At 40.0% G+C, this 21,390-nt stretch overlaps 2 protein-coding genes across 2 annotated transcripts; one reads left to right on the top strand and one right to left on the bottom strand.

Moving 5' to 3' along the window:
* Nucleotides 1-584: 584 nt before the first annotated feature.
* LOC116467394 (serine/threonine-protein kinase N2-like) lies at nucleotides 585-3,996 on the bottom strand. The gene has a single exon (XM_058438021.1). The coding sequence runs from the start codon at nucleotides 3,994-3,996 to the stop codon at nucleotides 1,042-1,044; it is 2,955 nt and encodes a 984-aa protein (XP_058294004.1). The 3' UTR covers nucleotides 585-1,041.
* Nucleotides 3,997-19,631: 15,635 nt separating this feature from the next.
* LOC116466475 (large ribosomal subunit protein eL21-like) lies at nucleotides 19,632-20,131 on the top strand. Its single transcript, XM_032754948.2, has one exon. It carries the CDS (start codon nucleotides 19,649-19,651, stop codon nucleotides 20,129-20,131), a length of 483 nt encoding a protein of 160 aa, XP_032610839.1. The 5' UTR covers nucleotides 19,632-19,648.
* Nucleotides 20,132-21,390: the final 1,259 nt, after the last annotated feature.

Genomic DNA, 21,390 nt, shown 5'->3' with positions numbered 1-21,390 from the left:
TGGCCACTGTACAAAAGTGATGAAGTGGTAAAATTAAACAATAAGCCTACAACATGGAAAACATTAAAACTTGCACATATACATGTTCACAGCATCTATACAATGATAATCCCTATGGTTTAACCAAGTTATAGTTCCCTTCTACAGCAGACACAAAACCAAGGTGAACTAGGTTGGCAGATGTAGAGTGAATATCAAAAAAGGGGTAATCGGTTCACTGATTCTGGAAGATATGACTGAATATACTGAGCATCTAGACTTTGGGAATGCATACAGGTAACAATATCTTGGTTCAGCTGATTAAAAGTCCTCATTCTTAACATCTTAAGTAAATGCTGATCTTGTTTGTTTCAGCACTGTTTAATAAACAAAAAAATTGTTTGGCAAGCAGCCCTGTTGGAAAGCTATAAGCCTCTATTACACGGTTGATAAAAAAGGCAATATAAAGTTTTCTAATAAATATAGAACATTTATAAAATAAGGCATCAGTTCATTGTTTTTTTAAAAAAAATCAAGCCCCAAACTGTATACAAACTGCCATGTTTTTTGATATTAATGTGTTTTTTTTAAAAAAGGAGCATTTGCCTTATTCAAACAGAATCGTACTTTGTGTGAACAATAATAGCATTCCAAGCCCTTTTTTTCTTTTTGTAAAACATAGTTAAGTGATTAATTTTCCTTCCACTTAAGGTGGGCATATGGCAAAGCTAGGGACTATAAAAAAGTGGTTTTTTTCTTTCTTTTTTAAAATAGACTATTGATCCAAAAGTATTTGTGATGGATTTTCATGGCCGATGTTCACTCAACTTAAACTCCATGAAACTGTTCCCGGTGCTCATATTTACGCTGAAGTACAATGAGAAGCCACTTTTGAAGAAGTATTAGAATGGTACTTTTAAACAAATCTTCACGTGTTTCAATTAAAAACAAAACAAAACAAAACTCAGAAGCTATTGGTGGCACAGAGAGCAAATGAAGGGTTGCTATTTTTAAGAGGTCTTCTTGTGAGTCAGTCAGCTTGGTTTCGCAGTGTCTAGCAACTTAACACCAATCAGCAGTGTAGTCAAAATCTCTGAACATTTCCTGCTCCTCTTCCGAAAGTATCCTTCGTTCTCGAGGTGGAGTCAGAATAGGTGCTTCTGAGGTAAATTCATCATGGAAATTACTAACAGCTTCTCGTCCTCTTATGGTAGGTATAAATGGTGGCTTTACTTTTTTGTCCATCAGAGCGCTCCAATCAATTAGCCGGAAAAATGGGTGCTTTTTTACATCTTCTGCATCTTTCTCACTAGCCCCAAGGCGCCGCTCAGGATTTCTTCTTAACAGCCTTCTCATTATAGAAATGGCTTCTGTAGATAAGAACCTTGGATACCTTACTTCATCATTTACAATACTGTCAAAAAGTTTCTCTTCGTCATCACCAAGAAAGGGATAGTCACCAACAAGCATTTGATATATAAGCACGCCAAGGCCCCACCAATCTACAGCCCTTGTATAAGAAGTTTCTGTTAATACTTCTGGGGCAAGAAAATCAGGATTGCCACAAAATGTGCTTATTCTATCTCTGTATCCCATTCCTTCTTTGCAAGGACCAAAATCAGCAATTTTCACAAAGCCCTCTGTATCTACCAATAAGTTTTCCAATTTCAAATCTCTATAAACAATTTTGTGTTCATGTAAATACTGCAACCCAAGAACTACACAAGCAGCATAAAATACAGCTCTTGGTTCAGAAAAGACATCAGTATGAATGTGCATCATTAGGCCCCCACCGGCAGCATATTCCATTACAAAGCAAACATGCTCTTTGGTTTGGAAACATGCAAAAAGGTTCGCCAAAAAGGGATGCCTTACACTATTCACAGTTTTGAAAATTCTTTTTTCACACATCAGGATGTCTACTTCATCTTGAGCCACAATATCTCCTTTCTTTAACGCTTTTATAGCAAACATCTCATTTCTGTGTTTATATTCAGCTAAAAGCACCTTTCCAAACTGTCCTCTTCCCAAGACAGCACAACACCTGAAATCTTGTAGATTAAACTGAAACCTTTGCTGATATCTTCTATCCTGAAGTTCTTGAATACCACTATATTCTAGGCCTGACTGAGGAGTATCAGGCTTGTATTCAGATTGAGATTTTGGAAGTATATTATTTCTGTCATTCTCAATATCAAAAGCAGTCTCTGAATCCTGTCCTGGTGTATCCAAAACTCTTAATTCAGAAGATTCATCTATTTCTCCAAGGGAAGAAGCTTGTGGTGGTGCTGGAGGAGGTTCAGGCTCAAGATCAAAGTCCAATTTGGTTACTGTAGAATCACTAGCTGGAGGTGCTAGTTCAGGGATGTGTACAACAACCACTGGCACTGTAGTAGGCACAGGAGCTTGAGGGCTGAAGGTGCCAGAATGATTTACTGTAGGAATAGCTCTTCTTACTAGCCTTCCCCAAGTGGCAATAATAATATTCATTTGAGGAGCTCTGAGAAATCTTTTGCCTTGTTGCTTTGAAAACATTTTCTTTTCTCTTTGAAGTTTTGGTCTTCTTTCAATAACTGGATTAAAAAAGGTAACCTCTGCAAATAAAGTACCCTGTGGTTCCAAATAGAGACACATGCCATACCGTTGGTTGTCTAAAAAATCTTCTAACCTCAGAAATTTTACAGCACACAGAGACCGCCAATCACGCCAATAAACTGAAATTTCCAGTTCACTTGACCTGTCCAGTTCCAGTGTAAACTTCTGGTCCCATGACTGACTGGAAATGGGTTTCCAGCTAGTTTGGCCAACCACAGTATTATTAAGCTTCAAAACAGCACAGACATCATTGGACAAGTCATCGGTTTTTGGAAGATTTCGACTACTTCCGCTTTTACTTTTACTCGTTCTGCTCATGAAACATGATCTGGTTTCACTTAGACTCCAACCAGGCAGTGCAATTGATGTTGCTTTTGACCATCCAGGGACATTCTCTAGGATATCTTGGCAGCCCATAAGATGCACTTCCAAAGTACCTGTTAATGCTGCTGGTTTGGATGGTGTACTATATTGATTTTGTGTAGATATCATACTTTGACGTGGACTTAGTGTTGGTGATGCAGCAACAAGTGAAAGTTCTTCAATAATAATACTGCTTTGGGGATGATTCTTGGGGAGTTCATTTAATCTTTGCTCTAATGAATACTTTAAAAGGTCCAACTTCTGACTTGATTCATTAAATCTTGCTTGAGCTTCTGAAAGTGCTTTTCTGTCTGTTACTTTTCCTGAGCCAAGTAATTTCCTTACATTCTTAGCACCTTCTGCTACTGCAAATTCTATCCTAAAATGATGCCTTAATTCTTCCATCCGAAGTTCAAGAGGACTTATCACAGGTTTTGCATTATCAAAAGCCAATTCATTAGTCTGGACTGCCTGAAGAATCTGCATTCGTATGACTTCTATTTTTGTCTTGCTGTCCTGGAGCAGTTGCTGAGCTGTACCATGGAGTTTCCGATCCTCTGAAGATCCATTTGAATACATCTGTATCATATTCTCTGCACCTTGTTTTACTTTAAGTTCTATATCCAACTGTTTTTGTAGAGCCTTCAATCTATTGTTGCTAGTAGAACAACGAGGGTCACTATTTGGAGTATCTGGAGTCCTTGGGCAATCTGTAATATCTTCTGGATCTGATACAACAATATGTGCATTTAATTCCTGCAGCTTGTGATGTAGTTCTTCTAATTTTTTATTTGATTTTTTCAAAATGTTGTCTACATAAGCCAAACTTTTTTTATCTGTTGTGACTTTCCTCAGATTTTCAGCTCCTTCTTTGATTTTCAGTTCTTTCCTTATTTCTCTCTTAATTCGATCCTTGATATCATCCAATTTCTGCTGCACCGTTGTATCTGAAAAGTCTAATTTTTGAACAGCACTCACATTATCAGAAAACGGAAGACTTCGGGAATCCCCCTGCAGTTCCCTGAGCAGAATGTCCCCCTGTTGGGGGTTGGACGCCATTGCGCTGGTATGGACTCCGCACCTGGATGCGACCGCCGCTGGCGAAGGGAGAAGGTGGGACGGAGCTCGGAGTGGGGGTGAGGAGAGGGGAGAGAAAGAAAAAAAAAAACAACTGGGGATTCATGGAGGTGCAGCCCCTGCGGGAGGCGTGGCTTATTCTGTCCGGTTCATCGAGAGAGGCGGGGAGTGAGGGCACTCGTAGCGGGCTTCCTCTCGCTGCCTGCCGGCCGCCACCACTGCCTACACCGGAATGTTGGTCTAGTCGCTCTGGGTGACGCCAGAATCCACCTCAAGCTTCTCTGTTCTGAGTGCTGCGGCCGCCTATTGCATTTTTCTAAAAACTTGGAGTCAATGACATGGATGACCAGTTAATCAAGGCTGCCCACTCGGATGCCTTTTTTCATGTCTCTGCAAATTCAGAGCATTCATCGAACATTCACTAAGCATCTAGAGCCAGGAATGGTGTGGGCACTTATTAAATTATTGCTGAATAAAATAGTAAACCACACTTACTTAGAGGCTGGTCTTGCAGATATTACAGAAACACTTGTCAATCATAAAACAAGATGCATGTGTTCTTATAACCTGCTGACCAGTTTATCAAAGTTCTCCTCAGAGTCTTCCTTAGGTAATTGCCCTCTATTCAGCTGGTTTCCCTAGCAACAGCTGACATCCTGAGAAAGGCAGCTGTGGCTCTGCCTCAGCTCCATCCATTGCTCACTCTAGTGGGTTTCTGTAATTTTCCATAGCAGCAGCACCTATGTTCATGTTATATTATCGTCTCATTGTTCTTGTGAATTTTTAAAAAATAAGGGTGGGTTATATATACAGTTTGACTCATTTCCATTAAAAACAATTAAAATGATTGATAAAATGAAAACAAACAAAAAATTCACCATCATAAATATGTCTCCAAGCTGGCAAGAAAGTAAGGAATCCTCAGATTAAAAACTGAATCGAGACAGGCACCCAGAAACAAAAGCAGAGACAACTTTTGCATTGAGGATATTTGCCATGAATTTGAGCCTGGGTGCTCAAGGTCTTGCAGGGTATGGAAAAACAGAGACAAAGACTAGGGCCCAACCAGATTGTGATTTAATAGAAACCCCACCCCCACATATAAACCCTGGACCCCAAAGCCTATACCCTACAAATAAACATGCTCTCTGCCCCTCTCCCCAGGGGACAGTGAGGACACATACTATCTGGAGTCACTGACTGTATTAGTCTGTTTTCACACTGCTGATAAAGACATACCTGAGATTGGGTAATTTAAAAGAAAAAGAGGTTTAATGGACTCACATTTCCACGTGGCTGGGAGGGCCTTGCCATCATGGTGGAAGGCAAAAGCCGTGTCTTACATGGCAGTAAACAAGAGAGAATGAGAACCAAGCAAAAAGGGAAACCCCTTATAAAACCATCAGATCTCATGAGATTTAGTCACTACCAAGTGAACTGTATGGGGGAAACTGCCCCCATGATTCAGTTATCTCCCACCAGGTCCCTCCTATAACATATGGGAATTATGGGAGCTACAATTCAAGATGAGATTTGTCAAGATGAGATATAAACCATATCACTGAGTTATACAGGGAAAGTCTCCTTTGGGAATTTGCAACTATACACTGGCCCTCACATGGTTTGTAACCCAAATTCACACAATCTATGTTGTCTAAAAAACATACCATCAAAAATGTAGTTTAAAGTGATCCCAGGCTGGTAGTAGTACTGCTTGCCTAGTGGAACCAAGTGCAGTTCTTTTCTGGAAGAACTACCTTGCTTCTAAAAACAGAAGGTAAGATATGGCCTAAGACAGCATAGCGAATTTAAAGATAAACCTGAAGAAACCACAAGAATAAAGCACAGAGAGAAAACAAGATGAGAAACAGGAGAGTTTCAGAACCATGGAGGAGAGAATGAAAAGGACTAACAGACGTCTGATGTGAGAATGACAGGGAGAAAGAAAGAATCGGGTAGAAACAATATTCGAAGAGAGAACAGCTGAGAGGTTTTTAGAAAGCCATCTACAGATTGAGAAAACCCAGCTATGGTTGGGTGCAGTGGTTCAATCCTGTAATCCCAGCACTTTGGGAGGCTGAGGTGGGTGGATCACTCGAGGCCAAGAGTTCAAGACCGGCCTGGCCAACATAGCGAAACCCTGTCTCTACTAAAAATACAAAAATTAGCCAGGTGTATTGGCACATGCCTGTAGTCCCAGCTACTCAGGAGGCTGAGGCAGGAGAATCGCTTGAACCTGGGAGGCAGAGGTTGAAGTGAGCCGAGATTGTGCCATTGCACTCCAGCCTGGGCAACAGAGCCCAGACTCTGTCTCCAAAAAAAAAAAAAAAACAAAACAAAAACAAAAAAAAAACTATAAATATAAACATAAAGCCGGATAAATGCATAGAACTGCACTCCTGGACACAGCAAAATGAAAACTGAAAACCATGAGAAGATAAAGTCCTCTATAGAGAGAAGACACACAACCTTTCAAGAAGTGATGCTTAATTTGATAGCTTGCTTCTTAATGGCAACAATGGGGGCAAGAAAATGGCAGATCTGTACTGAGAGGAATAAAAACAGTGATGCAGAAGTTGAATCCCAGGTTCCACATCTCTCAAATATGAGGGCTAAGTAGACATTTTTAAACAACCCAAAACTCAGAGAGTTTGCAACATTTAAACACCCAGTAAGGAAAATTCTAAAGGATATTTTTTTCAGGCAGAAGAAAATGATCCCAGATGGAAAGTCTGATGTAAACAAAGGATTAAAGAACAAAGAATATGGCAAATGTGGGTAAACCAAAGCTAATATTGATGGAATGAAACATAATTAAAATATCTTTTGGAGTTAGAAAAGCATGATAGGACTAAAATACTTGGCAATAGCATACAGATGGGAAGAGAATAATATTGAGTTTCTTGTGTTTGGGGGGAGAAGGATAAAAATACTGCTTTCCTTTAGAATACAGTGTATACAACTTTCAAAACAGAAGAGGAAAAACAATGAGAAAATAATAATCAGTCCAAAAGAAGGTGAGAAGAAAGAAATGAAGTATAGAATAAGGGAGAACAAACAAAAGCACAAGATAACCAGGTACAAATAAATCTAATCTATAAATTTAGTAATTATGACAAATATAAATGGACTTAAATCTTCAGGTACAAGGCTGTGTTTACAAAATGTAGTTATATGCTTTTTATCAGAGATAATATGAAATACTTACAATGGCAACAAAAGCCAAAATTGACAAATGGGATCTAATTAAACTAAAGGCATATTTCTGCACAGCAAAAGAAACTACCATCAGAGTGAACAGGCAACCTACAGAATGGGAGAACATTTTTGCAACCTACTCATCTGACAAAGGGCTAATATCCAGAATCTACAATGAACTCAAACAAATTTACAAGAAAAAAACAAACAACCCCACCAAAAAGTGGGCAAAGGATATGAACAGACACTTCTCAAAAGAAGACATTTATGCAGCCAAAAGACACGTGAAAAAATGCTCATCATCACTGGCCATCAGAGAAATGCAAATAAAAACCGCAGTGAGATATCATCTCACACCAGTTAGAATGGCCATCATTAAACAGGAAACAACAGGTGCTGGAGAGGATGTGGAGAAATAGGAACACTTTTACACTGTGGGTGGGACTGTAAACTGGTTCAACCATTGTGGAAGACAGTGTGGCAATTCCTCAGGGATCTAGAACTAGAAATACCATTTGACCCAGCCATCCCATTACTGGGTATATACCCAAAGGACTATAAATCATGCTGCTATAAATACACATGCACATGTATGTTTATTGTGGCACTATTCACAGTAGCAAAGACTTGGAACCAACTGAAATGTCCAACAATGATAGACTGGATTAAGCAAATGTGGCACATATACACCATGGAATACTATGCAGCCATAAAAAATGATGAGTTCATGTCCTTTGTAGGGACATGGATGAAGCTGGAAACCATCATTCTCAGCAAACCATCACAAGGACAAAAAACCAAACACCGCATGTTCTCACTTATAGGTGGGAATTGAACAATGAGAACACATGGACACGGGAAGGGGAACATCACACACCAGGGCCTGTTGTGGGGTGGGGGGAGTGGGGAGGGATAGCATTAGGAGATATACCTAATGTTAAGTGACGAGTTAATGGGTACAGCACACCAACATGGCACATGGATACATATGGAACTAACCTGCACGTTGTGCACATGTACCCTAAAACTTAAAGTATAATTAAAAAAAGAACTACTTAAGTCTTTAAAATGGAATTGAGAAAAGATATCCCAGATACATGTTAATTGAAAGAAAGCTAGTGTAATTATATTAATACCAGCCCAAATAGACTTAGTGTTTAGGCATTGATTGGATGTTAATATCTAATGTGTGTTTTCTTTTCCTCCCAGTGAAAGGTCAACAGAAAGCTTCGCACCAAGGCATGTGCTACATATCTTTTTCTTCATTCTTTGGCAACATCAGATAGTGTTATTCCTTAAAAAGTTCTAATCGCTCGCTCTCTCAGAAATTAAATTCTTTCTCTTTGTGTTTTTTCTTGTGTTGTTATTGTTGTTTGTTTGTTTGACAGAGAAGCTCAATCTGTTGCCCAGCCTGGAGTGCAGTGCTGCAATCACAGCTCACTGCGGCCTCAACTTCCTGGGCTCAAGTGATCCTCCCACCTCAGCCTCCCAAGGGTCTAGGACTATTGGCATACCCCCCATGTCTAGCTAATTTTTTTGCTTTTAATTTTGTAGAGACAGGGTCTTGCTGTGTTGTCCGGGCTGGTCTCAAACTCCTGGATTCAAATTGTTCTCCTGCTTCCCAAAACACCTCCCAAAGTGCTAGGATTGCAGGTGTGAGCTACCACACCCAGCCTTAAATTGTTTAAAAAAATTTTTTTTTAGCATTTATGCTGGAGAAATGTATTTTATGGTGAAAAAGAGTTGTCCTACCTCCTCCAAATTGTTGCTTAAATCGATAATCACTTGGCCTTGTAACATCTCTGTCATCTGTTTATCCCGTTTCCATGAAAACATGCCTGATTTGCTTTAATGGTGTCACTGATGCCTTTCTTTTAATTTCTCAAGTTTTCACTGCAGTTCCATGGGCTTCTCCTTACATTGAGACCCTCTTGTTTGGATCATGGCATTCACTCAGGGTCCAACTCTCTCATTAGGTTCCAACGCATTTTTAGGTGAGATCAATGAACTTCTTTTGAATCTAATCCTTTCATGGTATTTTAAGTAACAATCCTGACTTCAATTAAACCTTTAATGTCTTGAGCACACACCACTCACCTTAAATCTTGGTTCTTTTAAGCTAGCTGAGTTTGACCTTGTATTTCACATTAAGCCCATCTCATTTCTCGGTTGCAGCGTGGATTAATCTCTTTGAGCTTCTTACTTCATTTGTTTTAGTCTGATTTTGAAGAGGTCAAGTATATTTAACTATTTGATCATATAACAGATTTCCCCAGTCTGGATTTTTATACTGTGTATGGCATGTGGTTGGTGGCTCTATTCTAAGCTTTTCCCAACAGTGTAATATGCATACAGCCAACTGCTTTGTTGGTGCTATCATTATTACCAACTCAGGTTTATTAAGCACTCAGTGCCTATGTCAATATGGTGCTTATGAATCAAAGAGAATCTTGGTTCTTGGTCATGAACAGTTGCCTGCACTGATTCAAAGGACAGAAAATAATAATGTCAGCCACAGCAAACAACTGCACCTAGGAGGGAGCCTGGCTCTTCCTCCTGGTGTTCCTAAACTCTGAAGAAACAGCATGAGTTTTACCTTCAAATGCTTTGGATTGATTTTTGTACAGCTCATGAACCGGCTAAGTGAGCTTGGGAAAATCATTTAACTTCTTTGAGCCTCCGTTTTCTCTTCTGTAATACTGGAATTATGATGATGAGACCTGCTTTTGTGAAGACTAAATGTAACAGTGCATGGAAAACTCTTTGACTAATTAAAAGGCATCTGACTAATTGAATAATCCTGATTCTCCTTGAAACCAAAACTTCTCCCAAATCAAGACCCTCATATAGGGCTTCTGGGGACCAATCTCTCTGACTCTTTCAATCACTTAATAATTAGATTTGGGCTGTTAAAAGATAAACTTTGGCACAATTATTTTTGGAAATATGGGCTAATAACAATGATGTATCAGCTGAATCTAGGACTTTTTCAGGTGAGCTCAGTGTCCCTAGAGTCTATGAAAGGCTTCATCAAGTTGTTTTCAGTGACTCTAGCCTGGTAACCCATATCAAGATAAATACATCTTTGCACATGGTTGATTCATATCTTCTCAACTGCCTAGAAATATTTGAGCATGAAAGAGGATGTAAATATCAGCTCCAAGAGGGGCAGGCTACTGCATCTCTGCCTGCCTGCCATGGAGGACACCTAGTAGATAGAGAACACACAGCATGCCATGGGATTGGAGTCCCCACCAGGCCAAAATGGAGTTTGTGGGGAAGCAGCTTCAATTTTCTTCAAGTAACTCAATTATCTTTGAGTAGGACATAAATTATTTTCTAAAAAAGCATAGATGGATTGATTGGCTTCTGCTTTTCTGTTTTTTTGTTTCTGTTTTTGTTTTTTTGAGATGGAGTCTCGCCCTGTTGCTCAGGCTAGAGTATAGTGGCATGATCTCAGCTCACTGCAACATCCACCTCCTGGGTTCAAGCAATTCTCATGCCTTAGCCTCCCCAGCAGCTGGGATTGCAGGCATGTGCCACCACACCTAGCTAATTTTTGTATTTTTAGTAGAGACAGGGTTTCACCATGTTGCCCAGGTTGGTCTCGAACTCCTGGCCTCAAGTGGTCTGCCTACCTTGGCCTCCCAAAGTGCTGGGATTACAGGCATGAGTCACTGCGCCCAGCCAGACTTCTGCTTTTGTGGATGAAAATTTTTTTTAAAAATTTTGGCTGGGCACGGTGGCTTACGCCTGTAATCCCAGCACTTTGGGAGGCCAAGGCAGGTGGATCACGAGGTCAGGAGATCGAAACCATCCTGGCTAACATGGTGAAACCCCGTTTCTACTGAAAATACAAAAAATTAGCTGGGCGTGGTAGCGGGCACCTGTAGTCCCAGCTACTCGGGAGGCTGAGGCAGGAGAATGGTGTGAACCCGGGAGGCGGAGTTTGCAGTGAGCCGAGATTGTGCCACTGCACTCCAGCCTGGGTGACAGAGCGAGATTCTGTCTCAAAAAAAAAAAAAAAATTTTGTTTGACATGTCTAACCCTGATATTTACGTATTCTTTGATGGATCAGGCCTTCTGCTCAAATATTTCAAGACAATGGAGAAGATCTTTGCAATGTGCAAAGATTCATGTATTTCACTAAAAGTATCAGGCTACAGTCTTCAGTAGGAGGATTAGTCCAAAACAATCAAGTCAGCATCATCAGAAGCTGCACCTCTTCTCATGTGTCTTGAGAATTTTTGTTGCGATCTCATATTTGTTGTGATTCTATGTCTGAAACGTCCATGAGGACTCCATGAGTGGTTCATTTCTCTAGATGACTTGCATTTTCTAAGTGCCTGGAGGTGTGATTTCCAGTTTGACCATTTTAGAAATCTGACTATTAATTTACAAGTAATTAGTATTTTTATTATTTGTGAATAAATTTTAGTTTGTTGCTTTATAGTCAGAGAATGTGGCCAATAAAAATGTTCCTTTTGAAACTTCTTAATTTTCATTGTGGTCAGGTAAATGGTTTATTTGCAACTGTCTGGTAAACGTAGTGAAGAATGTGCATCTTTGTCTGTAGGGCACAAAATTATCTACATACGTATTTTTAAATCAGATTTGTTGATTATATTATTTGAGATATCTTTACCCTTGTTTAATGCTCATTGATTTAAGTGTATTATAGTTTATGGTATGATTTTGGATTTTATAAGGTCTCTGTATTTCTAGTTTTTGTTTTGCTTTATGTATTTAGCTGCTATTTGGAGACACTGAAATTTATTAATTTATTGTAATTTATTGTAGATTATGCCTTTTATCTTTTCCCCATACAATGCTTTATGCGTCAAATTCTTCTTTATCTAGTATTATAATGTTATAGCTGCTTCTTTTTTTCTAACTTTGCTTAAAATGTCTTAGTACATTCCATTATTTTCTACATTTCTTTACTATTCTATTTTAGTTGAATGTATTTTTAAACAACATATAGCTGGAGTTTGTAAGCATTCTGTTCCTTTTTTTTTTTTTTTTTTTTTTTTTTCTGGAGACAGGATCTGGGCTCTGTTGCCCAGTGGTGCGATCATGGCTCGCTGTGGCCTCAAGCTCCTGGGCTCAAGTGATCTTCCTGCCTCAGCCTCCTGAGTAGCTAGGACTACAGGTGCATGTCACCATGCCTAGCTATGAAGTTGCTTGTCTTTTTATATAAGACAGCATCTCTTCACTTTCATTGTGATACTTAGTATCTTTTGTTGTATTTTTCCATTTTACTTTATGTTGATAATTATTTTGTTGTTTCTTCTTACTTTTTTTCCTAATTTGTTGTATTATTTTACATTTCCACTCTAATTCTAGAAATTAGGAAATTCTCTCTCTTAGCTAGTAGTTTCCTAATTTTTAAGTCACAAAATCAAAGATATGTGGTAATAAATTTAAAGTAATAGTCCCCATATCAAGATTTTTATTAATCTGTTCTAACACTGACTTTGTTGAGACTTATGTAAAACTGAACTCTTGAGTATTTATTCAGTAAATATTAGCAAGTGCTTACTTCTGGGAATACAGATAGTATTTCATACAGAGACATGCAGTTTTTCTTTTCTGTTAGGGAATTGTTACTTACCTCACATTACAGTTCACAGCCACATGACCATCATCCTTTAGACTTCACTATGTGTTTTACAGGACTGCTCACTGCGGTTTCTTGTATTCTTCATCTTCTCCTGTCCTGAGATCTAGGTTATCCTTAAATTTTGTTTGGTTTGAATATATAAATAAGAGTGTTTCCTTAAAGAGAGTGGGCCGTAGCATTTTTAGTAATGGCTTTCTTTTCTCACATTTAAATGACATTGTTACTCCATTTATCTCAAAATTTCATAAATCTTTACTGTTTTCTAGCTTTCAGTACTGTAGTGAGATTGATGCTAGTCTCATTCTCCTCTTTATGTAATAGCCATTTCTTTGCACGGGGAAGTTTATGAAACTTTATCTTACCGGACTTCAGAACAGTCACTTGGATGAGACTGATTCCTTTGTCATTATTATCACAACTTCCTGGTGTTAGCTGAACCGAAAGCAAGGTCTCGTTCAGCACAGGGAAGTTTCATCTATTATTATTATTTGTTGATCAGTATTTATCTTCCATATATTAATTTCTTTTTCTTGAATCCATACGTGTGTCTTCCATGTCTTTTGTCTTTTCATCTATGGTTCCCATATTTTTGCATCTGTGCTCTGGGTCATAAGCTATTTCCTCCACTTGATCTTTCTCATAACCAATGTGATTTTCATCAGGAACTGCTCTCTTTTCAAATTCATCTCTTAACTTTACATCTAGAAATTAGGCATTTTTTTTTAATCCCAGAAATTTTATGTTCTCTTATTTTATCTCCTGAAGACTTCTCATTACATTTTCATTAACTCTCTAGTCTGTTTTTCTATAAATTCTGCCTCAACAGGACCTATGTAATCCAGTCATTTAGGCCTCACAGTTTATTGAAATAGTCTGTTATTTTCTTTCCCTACTCAGGCCAGTGAGTGTGGATTTCTTCAGTGAGAAATAACGCAAGTCCAGCTTGGGTCTCGCTGGGGATCAAGAACTGACGGGCCTGTTTTTTTCTTGCTTAGTTTAGGCTAAAAGACATAGATAGAATAGAAAACATGCCTGCTTCTTTCCCTCCAAAAGGGCCCCGTAGTGAATAGGTTCATAAGCTAATGCCTTTGGGCTATGATGTGAAGCCCCTCTACTTTCAAGATTCTCCAGGTTCCTCAATCCAACCCCTTCTGTCCTCTCCAGGTCTGCTGGCAATGCTAGGTCAGCCCCTAAGCAGGCAGATGCAGGACTCCTTTGGAAAGATACACTCTGGCCAGCCACTGGTACAGTAGATCCAGATGGCAATGCACACCCAAAGACTCTGTAGACTCATAACTTATAACCTTATCATGACCCCCCAAAGCCTGGAAACAAATTTTGTTTATAAGGAATGTGGGAGAAAAAAAAAGACAAATAAAAGGTGCTTATTATCTTTCACTCCCAAGGCCCTACTACAATTATAGAGGGAAAAAATTGCAAAGGTGTAAACAACAAAAACAAAAAATAAAACAGGTGATATCAAGGTCTACGTTTTTTTTCATGTTTTTCAAATGGAAAGTAGATAGGGATTGATTTAGCGAAGGTGAAGAGGCTGCTGCTGTTGAGAGCAGATACTGGTGACAGGAGAGCCCATTCACCCTGCCCAAGTGGAGGCCTGGAGGGAGAAGACACATGGCAGGGGAGGGAGGCTTTGGAGGCAGCATGAGGTTGGGTTGAGAGGTTCCATCCAGGAATCCAGGAATGAGCAATGGAGCAGCCCAGCACCAACTTCGCAGGCTGCAGGAGGCTGATTTCTGGCCCTCTCCTGAAGGCCAATCTAGAGCAAATAGTTTGAAAATATTATAATTACATGAAATTGAAGAAGAAACTCCCTGATGATTCAGGTGATTAAACACTAGAGTAGGCTTTCAGATAATTCACAGGCCTGAAGTTAGAATCTTATTCCAGTGTTCTTTGCGGCATCCTTTTTGGAAACAGATGGTTGGACTAGGTTCATTCACTCATTCATTTGACAAAAAAAAGAAAGACATCAGATACCAAATCCACTTCATATCTGTGATGCCTGTAGGATTAGGGGCTTTAGGGACAGTGAGTACTGGACAGTGAACAATTATCTGATTATAAACCATTAAATACCAAGATCCACAATATTTCTTTATTGTCTATCATTTGCCCAGAGTGAAGCAGAAATAAAGAGAAGGAGAAGTCCATGATGTATTCATTGTGTGTAGTTTGAGCTTGTCTCTGATAGGGAACTAAAGAAATCAATTTAAAGGAATTAAATGATAACTAATAAAATTATTCAATGCAAGTAGCATTCCTGCAACCTGTTTCTCAGAGACAATCATGACAAGCTAAATACCCTACACTTTATTCAGTTCATCCGCCATTTCTCACAGGTGTCAATTTATGATTTCACCAATTATTCTCCCACCATTGAGTTCCTCTGGCCCACCCAAGTCAGAATTCCACCCCCACCTCCTGATCACAAACTTTGACAAAGATCATCATGCCATTATTCTCTCAATTGCCAAATGCAAGGAGCTTTTCTGAGTCTCTGTATTAATCCATTCTCACATTGCTATAAAGATACTACCTGAAACTGAGCAATTTATAAAGAAAAGAGGTTTAACTGACTCACAGTTCCCCATGGCTGGGGAGATGTCAAGAAACTTACAATCACCGCAGAAGGGGAAGAGGCACGTCTTACATGATGGCAGGCGACAGAGAGAGCGTGCAAGGGCAGGGGAAACTGCCTTATAAAACCATCAGATCTCTTGAGAACTCACTATCACGAGAACAGCATGGGGAAACCACCTCCATGATCCAATAACCTCCCACTGGGTCCCTCCCTTGACATGTGGGGATCATGGGGATTACAATTCAAGATGAGATTTGGGTGGGGACACAGCCAAACCATATCACCCTCTCTCTCTCTCCTTTACTCTGTCTCTCTGTCTTTCTCTGATACATTAATCAGCCCTCATGTCTCTATGGCATAGGGTCATGTTGACAACCTGCTTCACCCTGACATTCTCCTCTAGGTTAACACTTGTTGGATCTACTCTTCTGGCCCATCCTATAATGCTGGTCCTCCTTAGCTTCTTGATCTTCTTAGGCCATACCTTCATCTAGTTCCATGGTTTTGCTCCAATCCATGCGCCAACAGCATATGGATATGGCTGTGCACTGGGGCAATGCTTTTCTGCTGCACCCCGGGCCCATGTATCCAATACCTGGATGTCTCCTCTGGATTGTGCACAGGAGGCCATGTGGTATACAGGGAAAGAGCAGGGATTCTGGATGCAGACTGTGTTCAAAATTAGCCAGGCATGGTGGCGCATGCCTGTAATCCCAGGAGAGGCAGGAGAATCCCTTGAACACAGGAGGCAGAGGAGGAGGTGAGCCAAGATCACGCCATTGCACTCCAGCCTGTGCAACAAGAGCAAAACTCTGTCTCAAAAAAAAAAAAAAAAAACCCCATTAAAAAAAGCCACACTGCCATTTCCTGGCTGTGAAATTTTTTTTTTTTTTTTTTTTTGAGACAGAGTCTCGCTCTGTCACCCAGGCTGGAGTGCAGTGGCGCAATCTCGGCTCACTGCAAGCTCCGCCTCCCAGGTTCACGCCATTATCCTGCCTCAGCCTCTCCGAGTAGCTGGGACTACAGGCGCCTGCCACCACGCCCGGCTAATTTTTTTGTATTTTTAGTAGAGACGGGGTTTCACCGTGGTCTCGATCTCCTGACCTGGTGATCCGTCCGCCTCGGCCTCCCAAAGTGCTGGGATTACAAGCGTGAGCCACCGCGCCCGGCCTGGCTGTGAAATATTAGGCAAATTATTTAACCTCTCTGGGTTTCAGTTTCCTCTTCTGGGAACTTGAAATAAAAATGTTACCTATTCCGACTAGTTGTTAGGTGCAATTATTATATGTAAATTATATGTAAAGTGCTGAGACCAGCTCATGGCATATGGTATACATAGAATGTAAGCTATTGTTTTTGTTATGATTATTTCAGACAAGGGATTTGAAAACAAATTTATTTCTCTTTATTCTTAATTACCATGGTAACATCATTTGTCTCCTCATCTTCTAAACCAGAAATATGAAAGTCATTCTTCACTCCTCTCTCTTTGGAGTCATTAAATACAGTTGATTATATTCCCATTTCTCCTGTCAGCCTGCTCCTCACCATCCCCCGCCATTCTCATAGACTCTGTTTACGCTTTCCCCATCTGGTCTGGAATACTGCAATAGATTCTTAACTAGTTATGTCTTCTATTTTTCCTCTCCCTTTAAAAATCACCCTTTGCAATGAAAACCCAGTAGTAGTAAAAAAAAAAAAACAAAATGATGACGGCAATGACGATAATACTAATACCTTGTTTTTAGGCATTATCTCATTTAATCCTTACAAAGGCTAAGAAACTTGCCCAAAGCACAGAGCTGAGACCTGACAGGTCTAGAATATTAATGCCAGCTGTCTGATCCCAGAACCTGCACTCCTAACCTCTGCTAACTGCAGGCCCATTCCTTCCAGCCATTCTCCAGTTACTGATTTCCTGCAGATGAAACTGTGCTTTCCACAGGGCCCTTTGTCAACTCATCCAGGAAAACTGCTCCAGATTCACATTGTAATAATATCTTCATAATCCTCACTTTGCATGTTACTCTTCAGCAATACCATACTGCATATGGTTCCCAAACACTTCATGGTGTTTTTCTCCTTCATGACTTTGCAAAAGTTCTTTTCTGTTTCTCCATTTGTTAACCCTGAAAATAACTACTGAGAAAATGTAGCTTATATGTCACCTCTCTGGCCCTCTGGCAGGCAAGCATTCCCACCTTTCTTCCATGCTTCTTTCATTAATGCATTCTATTTTTACTGGTGTATATACTACCTCTATCTACGTTAGTAGACTAAGAGCTTTCGGAGGGTGAGGATTGTGTTCTCATTGTATTCCTGGCACAGTCTTAAAAAATATTTGTTGAATTAAATTTATTTCAAAATAATTGGCCTATGTGTAGACACAGACCATGCTCAGATGGTATCTCTATTAGTCCGTCTCTTCTTACCCTTATCACACTGACCATTTAGGGTCTAAGCATCCTTCCCTGAGAGGACACTCATCTTCCGTCTTCATGTTCTGCTCTCTAATCACCATTTTTGGTGATAACCTCTCCTATCAACCATGGCTCCATCCTGTCATTTGATAATCTCAATCCCTTTTCTGCATGGAATGAGGCTGAAGCCCACAAACAAGCCAATGGGAGACTTGGCCTGTGGCCTCTATCATACTGCAGAAAGGCCTGGGAGGCCCAGCTGGGGCCAGGGCACCCAGGACTCATGGCTAGCTGTTGGATCAGACATGAGTAGAGTCTACCAGGCAGGTAGATACAGAAGGTGTTCAGAAGAGAGCTTGTCCAGGCACATGGATTTGGAGTTACAAGCATTCAGATCGTAATGGAAGAAGCCAAGGAGGAAAAGAGCTTAACAAGGGGCAGGAGTCCTCAAAGGAGGCTGAGCCAGGGTGGCTGGTGCAGTAGGGAACCAACAAGAAGAATGAGGAAAAAGGTCATTAGGCAGAGGAGATATCCTAATTGATCAATAAGGAGAACCAAATTCTTAGTTACTGACATGGGGGATTCATATGTTTCTTATGTCTCAACATTCTAATGTGATTGCTAGTAACAGAGCTATTGTGACTCATAACAGATAATTCAACAAATATCATCATTCTAGTGACAATGAAATAAACTAAAAGAAGTCTTTTTGCTTTATCTATACACTGCATGATAACCTTTGACATTCATTATTAGCAATCAATATTCTGTGTTGAGGAAGCTGAGGAGGAAGTGAACAAAAAAATTTTAAAAACCCTCAGCCCCTGTATTAGCATTCTCTAGAGGGACAGAACTAAGGAAATATATATATGAGTTTCTTAAGGATTAACTCATATGATCACAAGGTCCCACGATAGGCCATCTATAGGCTGAGGAGCAAAGAGAGCCAGACCGAGTTCCAAAACTGAACTTGGAGTCTTATGTTCGAGGGCAGGAAGCACCCAGCATAGGAGAAAGATGTAGGCTCAGAGGCTAGGCCAGTCTCTCTTTACACATTTTTCTGCCTGCTTATATTCTGGCCACGCTGGCAGTTGATTAGATTGTGCCCACCCAGATTAAGGGTGAGTCTTCCTTTCCCAGCCCACTGACTCAAATGTTAATCTCCTTTGGCAACACTCTCCACAGACACACCCAGGATCTATACTTTGTATTCTTCAATCCAATCAAGTTGACACTCAGCATTAACCATCACAGCCCCTGAATTCTGCCCTTTTCTACTGCCTGCTGGTAGATTGCACTCTCTGTGCAGGGCCTTTAAATATTCTTTCTTTTATTTTCTTTTACAGACTTGCAGGATTCCAGCTCCTCAAGCCCTTCACACTCCGCAATATTCCCCACTCAGTCAACATTCTCAGTGTAGGTAAACAATACACTCAGGCAGCTATTGGGACTCTTACAATGAGATGATGTTTTCAGATGTGTATGCACACTACATAAAGGTTTGAAATGCAAGTTGTCAATGGTCATGTAAACGGTAATTTTAATTGTGCAATAATTTTAGAAAGCAACTTGACAATGTATTGTCAAAGACTTTCAGATGATCATACACTTTTTCTGAGTAACTCCACTTTTAGACTCATGTTAATCATGTTAATAATCGGAAACAATGGAAACAGGCTTAAATCACAAAGATCTGCATCACAGAATTACCCATAATACTTAACGACAACAAAACCTTAATGTCGCCTTTCCTTTCGGCCAGAACCGCCATCTTCCAGTAATTCACCAAAATGACAAACACAAAGGGAAAGAGGAGAGGCACCAGATATATGTTCTCTAGGCCTTTTAGAAAACATGGAGTTGTTCCTTCAGCCACATATATGCGAATCTATAAGAAAGGTGATATTGTAGACATCAAGGGAATGGGTACTGTTCAAAAAGGAATGCCCCACAAGTGTTACCATGACAAAACTGGAAGAGTCTACAATGTTACCCAGCATGCTGTTGGCATTGTTGTAAACAAACAAGTTAAGGGCAAGATTCTTTCCAAGAGAATTAATGTGCGTATTGAGCACATTAAGCACTCTAAGAGCCGAGACAGCTTCCTGAAACGCGTGAAGGAAAATGATCAGAAAAAGAAAGAAGCCAAAGAGAAAGGTACCTGGGTTCAACTAAAGTGCCAGCCTGCTCCACCCAGAGAAGCACACTTTGTGAGAACCAGTGGGAAGGAGCCTGAGCTGCTGGAACCTATTCCCTATGAATTCATGGCATAATAGTTGTTAAAAAAAATAAAATAAAATAAAGGACCTCTGGGCTGTAAAAACAAAACAAAACAAAACAAACAAAAAAAACCTTTATGTCTAAAATAGGAGAATAGCTAAGTCAATTATAGTATCTACTACCCATGTTAATAAGGGGGTATTATGGAGCCATAACAAACTGTGTTTCACGTCAGGTCAATTCAACAAACATGTATGGACTGCTTTAAATCTCTAGCACCACCCTAGCAGCTCAAGGCCTAGCGTTCAGTGTTAAATTAAGTTTAGCCTACAGCTGCCTCCTTACATATTTTAAGTCTGGCCTAAATCTTTCTCTGTACATAGTAAACTGTAACTTAACTGATTGTGTAAACAGGCTATAAATTTACTTGTGTGCCAATCACCAAGTTTGGGCCAACCAAAGGCAGCCAACTGTTGAAACTGGGTTCACATAAAGCAAATGTGAAAATGTTTACAATCTGGCTGTTTCTGTACCTGACTTCTGTTTTCTGTAAGTCACTTTCCCTTTTCTGTCCATAAATCTTCAACCATGTGATAGCACTGGAGTCTCTCAGAGCCTACTCTGGTTCAGGGGGCTTCCTGATTCATGAATCATTCTTTGCTCAATTGAACTCTGTTAAATTTAATTTGGCTTAAGATTTTTCTTTTAACATCAGACAAATAAAAAGAGTATTTGCAATAGAATGGAAGTGCCACAAAAGCATAGGGGTGACTCGGCTACCCCAGGAGGGGAAAACGGGGGAGAGGAGATGAGAACGAGTACCAAGGAACACTCAGTTGGTAACTGCTAGTAGCATCCTAATTTTGTTATTTCCCTTAAACCAATAAGATGAATGCAGCAAATGGTTTATTGGGGAAAATCCAGTGTGCATAGAAAGGCTTCTAATTGATTTCTGAAATAAACAACGACTAAGATGAAATATAGGGATGAGGAGGAGTTAGCAACAGAACAGGAGTGGGATTGGGAAGAGTGTTCAAGGTAGAAGGACTGGCCTGTGCAAAGACACAAAAGTGGATGAGAAAATGAGATGTCAGGGGCACCATAATTAGTCAAAATGGCTGCAGCACAGAGTTTCACACAGTGTCAATGTCAAGAGCCTGAAGATGGAGGTGCACAGGGCCTAAAGCTTCCTGAAAGACATATGGAGCCTGGATTTCATTTTGAGGATAACGGGAAAGCACTGGAAGTGTTTGTGTGAGGAACTGACCTGCATAAGTTGTTACTGGTAATAGAGGAGGAGCAGCTTTAGGGA

The sequence above is a fragment of the Hylobates moloch genome, unplaced genomic scaffold (assembly GCF_009828535.3).
Source record: "Hylobates moloch isolate HMO894 unplaced genomic scaffold, HMol_V3 SCAFFOLD_4, whole genome shotgun sequence".
Taxonomy (NCBI): domain Eukaryota; kingdom Metazoa; phylum Chordata; class Mammalia; order Primates; family Hylobatidae; genus Hylobates; species Hylobates moloch.
This window is presented reverse-complemented; position numbering and strand designations above follow the sequence as displayed.